This window comes from Podarcis pityusensis (assembly GCF_964106645.2).
Source record: "Podarcis pityusensis genome assembly, chromosome: 1".
NCBI lineage: Eukaryota > Metazoa > Chordata > Lepidosauria > Squamata > Lacertidae > Podarcis > Podarcis pityusensis.
The window spans coordinates 131,292,446-131,303,217 of record NC_138028.1 but is presented as its reverse complement, the minus strand read 5'-3'; the positions used below and the strand labels follow the sequence as shown (position 1 = coordinate 131,303,217).

At 44.8% G+C, this 10,772-nt stretch overlaps 1 protein-coding gene across 2 annotated transcripts in view; it reads right to left on the bottom strand.

Annotated features, from left to right (window-relative positions):
* Positions 1-3,997: 3,997 nt before the first annotated feature.
* PARD3B (par-3 family cell polarity regulator beta) overlaps positions 3,998-10,772 on the bottom strand; it is a 599,449-nt gene continuing 592,674 nt past the window's right edge. For both annotated transcript variants that reach the window (XM_081015796.1, XM_081015795.1), the window contains one exon: positions 3,998-9,826. In XM_081015796.1, the coding sequence (XP_080871922.1) occupies positions 9,463-9,826 (364 nt within the window). In that variant the 3' untranslated portion in view covers positions 3,998-9,462. The remainder of the gene's footprint in view (positions 9,827-10,772) is intronic.

Here is a 10,772-nt window from a genome sequence, read left to right as displayed (position 1 = left end):
TTTGACTTCCTGTCAAGTCCCTTTGCATATATTTTATCTTACATTTGAATGTACACAAACCAATAAACCTTTCTATATAATTTTTCTAATACATTCTGAAAACATAATAGATCCTTAATTGTTGTCCACCTCCTTTTAGTTCCTTTATCACTCGAATGCTAGCACGGAGTCAAAACTATTATTATATTTTTGAACATATCCTCTATAACCATCCCATTTTTCCGCAAATTTTTGCTTTGAGTTTCACCATGTAATTAAGGTGAGTTGGCAACACATTATCTGTATAATGCCCAGGGAGATACGTTGCCTATCTCTTACTGAGTTTGCAAGTCCTGGGTCATACCACTTCAGACTGAATGTCTCACTAAATCCTTCTGTTTCTGGCTGCACAAGAGAGATTTTCCAAGCCAAAACTTTGTGCACCATCACGTGTGAAAATGGCACGAGTGCCCACCGTGCAACGATTACACGGTGGCCCGATTTGCTGTCATTTTTTTGGCTGGGATTCTTAACACAACCCTTAGCTTGCTGCTGAAGTGAAGGCAATTTTCAAGGATTCTCTTTCCTTAGCATCCGCTGTGCACATTGTTCAAGGGGACACTTTGACCCCTGTGCAGGGGACATGAACTTTTCTTCTCTCAAAGTCCTTGTTAACTTACCTCAGCATCCAAGCTTCTGTGTTTGTGTGTAGCGGCAGCATGGAGTACAGCAGATTTAAGAGCAGCTTAAAAAGAAAAAAGCACAGTCACCAGGTTCTTTGTGCTTAAAAGACTTCTTTTGTTTCCTGTTCTCTTGATTCATCTGTTTATATCATTAGCGGGTGGGGGGGGGGAGAGAAGGGGAATTAAAGCATTAGAGCTTTATCTACCTATGTAGATTTAGCTAAAAGTGCAACACACTTGACAGAAATCCCCTTCAAAATTGCTGTCTACACGGATTATCATTTAATATGTGCTAAAACCAACTTAATGTTGCCGGTGCCTTGGGTATAAATGTCAAACTCTGCATATATATATGTCCTGGATTTTCTTGAGCACTGAATATGTTTTAATGAATCCAGTCACAACCTTGATAGATTTGAAGACCTTCTCATGTTCCAGGGTTGAGGTTTCGCCATCCTTCAGTTTGTTCGCTGAATATCATAAAGGAAGAAAGGCTTTATTTAGTGTTGGAATAATCTCTTTACTGACTGCTACAGAGGATTCCATTTTCTTTTCTGTTTCTTTGAGGTGCTTTCTCCAGGCCGCAACATCTCAAATAGTGGCTCTAACTGTTCAAAGATGTGGACCTGCATTATATATTCCTTTGACATCTGTCTTGACTGCTTCTCCTTAGTGTGAAATCTGTCCCTTTCCCCCCCTGCATCTACTTTTAAAACACCCACAACCTCGCTTGGTGGTTTTACTGATTACAAACCACAGAGCAGAAGCTTACAAGACCAGAAGGGAAGTAATCTATATGTAACTGAGACTACATAAGGGATTTGAGCAGATAAAAAGCAGTCCCAGACTGGACGATGCCAGACCACATCTAAACTCCTGTAAAAAGTGACAGAGGCTTAGGGTAAGAGAGCTAAACTTGGCAGCCACTCATGTTAGAATGCAACGTCTCTGTCACACGATTAAGCCCATTCCATATTTCTGAAGAGTGAAGTGGCAGTTTGGAAACGATGCATGGTATTTTATGCAGAAGGAAAACGTATCTTCTGAACACTGAAAACAGTGACAAGCTCTTGTGAATTTCTGTCATGCCTTTTCTCTTTGCCCGATTACCCTCCCAACCCACTGAACCCCTACTGCACATTGCTTGCTGCTTATTCTGCAACTCTGATACCTGTAAATTGACCGTGATTTCACTTTTGTAAAAAACAAAACCCCTCCAATACTTAAAAACCTCCATTTCCCCAATTTATCTGGTTGTCCTTAAAGAACAGAAGCAACTTGAATATGTTTTGCAACATTTACTATTACATACGGTCAGTGCTTTCCCCCCCTAAAAAATGTTTAGGGGTACTCTCATTTTCCTACTCTTATTGAAATACTGCCCCTCAATGAGGCCAAATTTAAGATTCACAAAATGTTTAGGGGTATGCATACGCCCAGGAAAAAAAAGCATTGCATATGGCGCTTTGTTTTCCATCTAACCTGCAATATTATGGGTCAGCCCAAGTAACATATTTGTAAAGGTAAAGGTAAAGGGACCCCTGTCCATTAGGTCCAGTCGTGGCCGACTCTGGGGTTGCAGTGCTCATCTCGCTTTATTGGCCGAGGGAGCCGGCGTACAGCTTCCGGGTCATGTGGCCAGCATGACTAAGCCGCTTCTGGCGAACCAGAGCAGCGCACGGAAACGCCGTTTACCTTCCCGCCGGAGTAGTACCTATTTATCTACTTGCACTTTGATGTGCTTTTGAACTGCTAGGTTGGCAGGACCAGGGACTGAGCAACAGGAGCTCACCCCATCGCGGGGATTCAAACCACCGACCTTCTGATCGGCAAGTCCTAGGCTCTGTGGTTTAACCCACAGCGCCACCTGCGTCCCTTAACATATTTGTACATTTGGGCTAATGGTGCCATAGCAATTAATGTTGTCCTGTGCTTAAGCCATTGTCCTACTTAAGCCATTTCTTGCTCTTGTTCCTAGGAGGCTGGTATTCAGAGATACAGTGCCTCTAATGCAGAAGTACAGGGTAGCTGTTTGCCCAGCTCCACGGAGGATAGTCATCTGGTCCAAGCCTAGATTGAAGAACCATAAGGAGGAACAGGGAAAGTTGCTCATCAGGTCAGTCTTCTGCCCTATGCTGAGATGTACTGTATGTCTATTTAAGGTAAAGGTACCCCTGACCATTAGGTCCAGTCGCAGATGACTCTGGGGTTGCGGTGCTCATCTTGCTTTACTGGCCGAGGGAGCCGGCGTACAGCTTCCAGGTAATGTGGCCAGCATGACTAAGCCGCTTCTGGCGAACCAGAGCAGCACACGGAAACGCCATTTACCTTCCTGCCGGAGCGGTACCTATTTGCCTACTTGCACTTTGACATGCTTTCGAACTGCTAGGTTGGCAGGAGCAGGGACCGAGCAATGGCAGCTCACCCCGTCACAGGAATTCGAACCGCCGACCTTCTGATCGGCAAGTCCTAGGCTCTGTGGTTTAACCCACAGCACCACCCATGTCTATTTAAATGGTAGCAATTAATTTAAATGGTAGCAATTGGAGAGCCAGTGTGGTGTAGTGGTTAAGAGCAGTGGACTCGTAATCTGGTGAACCGGGTTCGCTTCCCTGCTCCTCCACATGCAGCTGCTGGGTGACCTTGGGCTAGTCACACTTCTCTGAAGTCTCTCAGCCCCACTCACCTCACAGAGTGTTTGTTATGTGGGAGGAAGGGAAAAGGAGAATGTTAGCCACTTTGAGACTCCTTCGGGTAGTGATAAAGCGGGATATCAAATCCAAACTCCACTTCTTCTCTTCTTCCTAAATTGGTGTTTATACATATACCAGGAACAGGGACAAGAAAATCCCTACAAATAAGTCACCACTGGCTTCAGCGAATATAGTTCCAAGTAGGTATGCTTAGATTTGCTTGGTATCTATTTGTGACATTCACAAAAGCAGTTTTGAGCAGCTTCGTTAACGTGTGACAAGGTTGGATTTGGGGACCCCGATTTGCCGTCTCGGTTACTTGGTTTGGGGTGGTGGTGGTGGCAAGAAACTCAGCGTTTGCAGCTCAAAAATGGTACTAAACTTTGGCATCAGGTTTTTATTTGGGGAGGGGAGATCTGGAATTTCGGGGTCACACTTTAATGAGGCTGTTTTGAGCTAATCCTGCCACTGGATGAATGGAGCCTGGAGGTTTGTGGTATGCAAAACAATGGCAAGAAGGAAACTAGCCATTGTCGCAACTGCCTGCACCCCCCCCATTATGTTTCTTCTCAAAGAGTGTCTCTGTTGAGAACTGACCACAGTTGATGGGGATCAAAAGATCAGACAAAAAGAGCCCTTGGCAGTTGTTCTTAAAGCCTTTATTTTAATGCAAAATAAAACCGTTCAGCATTTATATTGTGATATGTAACAAACAAAAAAGTGAAACAGTGGTACCAGATGATCTCTTAATTCCCCCCAATAAATTTCCCAAACTTTTAAACAATTTTAAAAAAGCACACACACATACAAATATAGGCGCATATGCGCAACAACAAGAAAGAATAGAAAAGGACAGCGGTGTGCAAACGAGCAATTCCCATTACCGTTTGTGGGATTGCGCCAGAAATATTCTGAAATTGATGTCTTGTGAATGAAGGCTTAAAAATAAGAAAAAGGTTCTGGTTTCTGCACTGAGAGGCAAATGTCTCTCAAGTAAGTGCACAGATGGCTAGAATGCTCTTGCAAAGAGTTATACACGAGAGCCTGATCTGGGAAAGCTGTCCATGCATCTTAGCTCCCACAAGGGAGAGGATATGTTCACCCCAGAGCACATCTACCATGGAACGCCTAGTGTTTTTAAAAAGGCAGAAAGGAAGGAGGTAGCGTTTCAACAGTATACAAAGATTAGGCAGCAAGTGAAGCTTTATATCTGGCTAAGGGTAGCACTTGGAATGTTGGGGTTTTGAAGAGAATTTGGAATTTGGAACGCTGACTTCCCAGGACCTCTCCTTGTTTTTTGAACTACTCGCCCTTTTCAGTTGCTGCAGTCAGAGTTGATCCTCCGTCCCACGAGCTAATAATGTCAACAGATGGTTCAGGAAACTGTTGGGTGTCTGGACGGAGCATCCAGTCACTCAACAGTTAACGCGTCAAATCTAGTTTTCGTAACAAAAATAAAATTAAATTAAAAAATGCAACAGGAATTTGCTCCAAAGTACACTGATGTTTCCAGTAAGTTCAGCGGGCTTTCAGCCAGGCTTCTGTTCCAAATGCAATACCTAAGCCAGCTCAGCACTCGGGGAATAAATGTACAAAGCTGTATCTAGCCGTTTTGACTGCTTGCTCTGAAACCAGTGTTATGCAGCCCCCATCCCTTGTGCTGTCCTTACGATTTCCCTGCTGGCATGTGCAAAACCTTTGCCCCTCTTCGCAAGGGAGCCCTGTCCTTTGAAGAGCCAGCCTTTGAAGAAAGCAGATCACACAGTTGGCTAGCAACTGCAATGTGCTCCTTCTTAGCCCTTTGGAGGGTTAAGGTGGGAAGGTATAGATGGCTTGTGCAGCTCATATTTGTGCCTTATGATTGGACACGTTCTCCCTACCTCTTGTCAGGATACGGGCATGAATCTGGTCATCCATCCATATTTGTTGGCCTGAGCTTCATCTCTAAAGCAAGGGGAAATTGGGACTGCGGTAGGAGGCACCTGTCTTCTTCACAGGGTGGGGCCGACACGGCAAACCTAATCAACAAGCGCACTGATGCCCATTTTCGAACTTGCGTGTGAAAATGCATCCCACAGGGGCAGATCAGAGCCACCCAAATTCACTTGCGATGGCTTCTGTCGGATTGGCACGTTATCATGGACATTTAGCACACGAGGCCTTTGTGAATAGCAAAGAACCCTCTCAGATCCATTAATATTCGCAAACATACGGGCGCATGCGAGAAAAGAGCAATTTGTTTTCTTAATGGCTCGTGTGGAATTGTTTTGCGTGCAAGTGATACATATTTTGATCCACCAGCTACAGCACCTTGTGATATGTGTGTGTGCTACACATTTGTCTGCAATATGGTGCCGATAGTTTGTTTTGCGTTATTCCAGAGAAGCAGGATATATATACATATACATGCGTGTGTGCACACACCCACACCCACGCTCTTCTGTGAGTCACTTAAATCAGCCAACTGCTCTCCCTCCCCATTAGAAACATGGGGGCATTTCAGACTGATGGGGATGCCATTCAGTTTCCTTTGCTCCTGTCCCCCCAAAACCAGGCCAGGAGTTTTTGCTCCTTTCAGCAAAGCACGAAGCATCTATATAGTACTGCATCTATATTTTTTTAACCAAAAGGAGGAGAAGTCTCCTATGGCTTTGAAATCAGAAGCATAGTTGAATACCCCATTGGCTAAGATTAACAGCTGAGAAGGGTTGTCTCTTGACCTGCCTTGTCCTACCCGCTGCAGTCAATGGGAGTTTTAGAAGGGTGTTTCATGTTACATGGAAAACAACTGAGCACAAGCTTCAAAGGCCATAAATAATCCAGACAGGCTCTTTCCATTCAATTTGGATTTATCCCTAGCTCCTGAAATGCTGTCAGTTATCTCTGTGAATGGGAGCGAAATGGCACCAGAAAGGGGTTAGGAGGCAGGTGATTTATAAGGCAGGAGCTTATCTTCCAAAGCTCCCCTTAATTGTGATCAGGCTAGAGATAAAGCCACTGTCATCAACATTAGCTTCTTCTGTTGGAGGATCCAATGTATCGTAGGTTATATTTGTACAAAGTGCATTTTAAAATGTTCACCTCACTCCTAGCGGCCTTTCTGCACTCCTTGAACATCTGCCTATCTTTGTCTGTCTTACATATGGTCTATTTACAGAAATCTTTCAGGGGGAAGCACTTGTACTACACCCCAAAGGGGAAGGAATGGGGTTGTTGTTTGAGAGTGGCCTTCTCAGTATCAATCTTGCTTCAGATCCAAAGTTGAAGCTTATCTCAATTAAATGATTGCCTGCATACACCTGAGACGAATGTCCACCTCCATGTTCTTCAAAAGAGTTCACAAGGCAAGGGATAAAGCAGAAGAATTTCATCACAGAGAATTCCCCCACAGGCTGGGTTAGATGACCTGGATCATATTGTTCTGGAGCCACCAGGCACTCCAAGTGACCTAAAAACGTCACACATTTGGGGTAACTTCCACCGTTGCAGGTGAAGCTGTAAATACCAGCAAAATGGCTGGCACAGACTACAGGGCCACAAAAGGCAGAAAGCAATCTCTTTTTTCATAATGAACTCCACCCAGTGTTTCTCAAACTTGGGTGCCCAGCCGTTGTCGGACTACAGCTCCCATCATCCCTAGCTAGCAGGACCTGCCGTCAGGGATGAAGGGAATTGTAGTTCAACAACAGTTGGGGACACAAGTTTGAGAAACAAGGAAGAGCTTTGTCCTCCCTCCACCAAACCAGGACGGAAGAATGTAAGTAACATTTTAACATGATTGATCTAGTTTGGATGACCAGTCACTATACACCAGTGATAACAACAGGCCATTATTTCCTGTCTTCTGTGTGGTATCTTACCTCGGTTCAGATATGAAACAAGATATTCAACAGGAACTTAGGCTTAGCAAGGAGTAAACAATTCGACGTTCACACTCTACTTAAAGCTGCAAATGTTAAGGAAGACATGACTGCACTTATCAGGAGGGACTTAACCGCCCATTTAAAAGTGGACTGGACAAAATTTAAGGGTATTTTATACAGATACATTTCCCAAAAATATCAGCCTCTCAGCTTACTTATTCACAGCCACTTGAAATTCATCTGGTGGAAATAGATATTGGCCTTTTACATGGCTATAATATGTATTTGCCATTTTAGGAACAAGCAGTCTGAGAATAATTACAGGGAAAAGTCACTCCCTGGTGACGATTTCTTGTTGGAATTAATGGTAGAAACACAACTGTCCTTGCTAAACTGTTTCCTGCTTAGTCCTGCCTGGAGAGTAAATGACCTAGAAAAGGCTATGAGACACACAACCTTGGATCCCAACCCTGCTATTGGTTACTCAGGGACTTTGAATCTGAGGCTGTTAGGTTTGGGTTTTGTTCCTTTTCATATTAAACAAACAAACAAAAAATCAATTACTTATATGAATATTAATACTTGGGACAACAATGTTAGGCTAGTGGGTTCAATGCGACACCATAGAACCTTTCATGGGCAATGGAGGAGCTCGTCCTTTCAAACGCAGCAACACAAATTTGTGTGTGTGACAGATTCACTAAGCGCCAAGTCTCCAGAGGCCACTGGGTATAATGAAGCCATTTCAGAAAGGGTAAATGATAAATGGCTGTGCCTGGTAGATGACCCCTCTGTGCAATATATAATAATTATGAGACGACCTGTGTAATGAATCCTGTTAATTTGCTGCATACCAAAAGGAAACCAACAGCTCCTTCTGTGGCCAGGCCCCAAGGTCTTTTCCTTGAAAGGAAAAAGCCTATGGAATAAATAGCCTTGAAAGCCATCCAAAGGAAAGGATGTTTTTTTATTATAATTTTTTTAAAAAGGGGGGTTTAAAAAAATGATGCTGGAGCTGCTCCGAATTCCTAGCTCATCAAAGTTTCAAAGGCTTTGTTAGACAGGGTGGCAAGTAAAAAGAAACAGAACCAAAAAGACCCTCCACGTCCCCCACAGTCAATAACCTGCAAACAGGACCACCTCCCTCAGAAATGGAAGCTAGAGGAACATCAGGGACCACCTGAGCTTCCTCCCTTCACTGTTGGAACATGTTTGGAAGTCATTAAAACACTATTATTCTTATCCTGTATCTCTGATCCTCTGGTGTGTTTTTGTCTTTTCTCTTAAAATGACCATCTGATAACCCACCATTTTAAAACAGAAGGAGCCTCCTTTGCTACAGGCTCAGCAAGCCCTGGGCGCTGCAGCCCTGCAGAATTTCTGCCAGGCAACAGGGGCCCTGGTATCCCCTGACCTTCCTTCCTGGGGCAGGATCTGAAGAAGAATAGCCTTCACAGGAGACACTTTGAAGTAGAAAGCCAACGCAAGGATAGCTGGGTGCTGTGCCTGTCTGGCCAGCAACGGTTTGTATGGGAGGGGCAGGCTCCCGCTACCACTCCTGCAAAATTGGGTACTTGGGGCGAGTTGTCTTACATAGCCACTGCCACCGTCCCTACAACCCTTTCATCTCTGAGGTGGCAACTGGGGAGAGCAAATAAGATTCTCCAAAGGGTCTCCATGTGACAAAAACTGAAGAGGGGGACAGAAAAACTGAATATCTGAAGGGGCAATTAAAAAATATGACCGGGATGAGAGCAAAAGAGTATTTCCCTAGGACAACAGAGAGAAATGTCAGGTCACACCGTCAGCCCATCTCCACTCTTAAAATAATTCTCCAGTCAGAGGTCATAGAAAAGAAGGGTCTGCCATACTGGGGGCACATACAGTGGCACCCATGGAATACTCTTTCTGAAACAATGTCCAAAATAGTTCCCTGCAATGTGGGCATCTAGCATGTGCTTGTGTAGTTTGTTGCAAACAGCCCTGAGTGGCACTTTTAAGGCGTGCTTAGAATAAATTCTGCTTACTCTTCGCCTGCCGCCTTCTACGTTTGAGGAAGCGGTAAAACACACACTCCGATACACTGGTGGTACCCAAAAGTCACTGTACCGCTTTTTGCAAGCTTGCAATTATGTTCACAAACGCGTCCTGGGTGCAAACTGGACAGGCTCAAACGACATCTCTCCCCTGGGGTAGGCAAGATCAGTGGTAACGGCTGCAAGGTGAGATATCGACAGCTTTAGGCTATACGGCCGCAGTCATGGGGTCCTTCTGCCTAGGATCTTGATGCCTGTATTGGTACTGATCCGGGCCGGCTCGGCGATGAGCGAGTCTGCCCATTTCATGATAAGGCAGCCCCCTGTGGCCTTGAGGCGGGGAGGGTGGCACATCTTGGCGGAGGGGTCCTTTGTGCTGGCCTACTGGTTGCTGTGGGAGACCACACTGAGGATACCATATCTCTGTTGCCCTTGGGCCATCTTGTGGGAGAGCATAGCTCCCTTTGGAGGGATGTACTGGTGGGTGGCCAGCTTGATAGTAAGGAAGATCTCTGTCTTTATACATCACCCGTTGTCCTGCTATATACTCCATGGGTTCTATGGGTCCATGCCTGGGAGGGAAAGAAAAGAAGAGAGCTGTAAATAGAAAGCCCCACGTTGCTTCCATTTGAAGTTTCCCATTTGTTTGGGACAAGAAAAGCCACCAAGCTCTAGCGACTGGCCAACGTGAGTCAAGACAGAATAAAGACTTCCTGGCAGATGCATGCTGCTAGATTGGTAAAACACACGCCGGAAGCTGGCGCAAAGGTCCAGCGCACATCGCAGCTCCTTTAGAAAAAAGCACCACTGGAATCCTCCGCCTCACAATGCGAGCTCCTCACGATCCTCTTGCAATAACGGAAAACAAAGAGCCCTTTCAATGATGTGCGCCGGACTGTGTCTTATCTAGCCTGAGGATAAACAGATGAGTTGGGTCTGCATCCTGGCGGGCCCCACAAGGCTCACGAACACCAATATTCACACCTCAAAGCTGTTTCGCCAATTTTCTTGTCTCAGACATGTCAGTCCATAAAAACTCTCCAAGCCTCGCAGTTGGAAAGCTTGGAACTCCCAGAAGAAAACAGTACGGATATGAGGATATTGTATCTGCATTTAGTGGGCTAGCTGCCAACACCGTTTCAGTGGAAAAGAGCACACTCAAACACACATGGGCGTGAGTAGGAGGGCCTAAATCTGCAACGTGTCTGCATCAATAAGGATTTGACAAGCTCTGGTGCATGTGAAAAGCAACATGTGTGACCATGTAATGCCAAGGGGCCTGATTATGGAGTAATTTCTGTAGTTTTCTCTGTCTTAATTCCAGGATTTACATTAATGAGGGGATTCTCCCTAATAAGGGTAAAGCCGGGATAAGTGTTACATGGAATAAATAACTGTTTTATGTAGATGTCAACCCAGAAGCCACACATACGCACAAAAAAAACCTCTGTGTGATTAGAGATTGTTCTCTTCAAGGCTAAAATAGTTCTTCAGTTACAGAAAGAATGCTGACTAGCT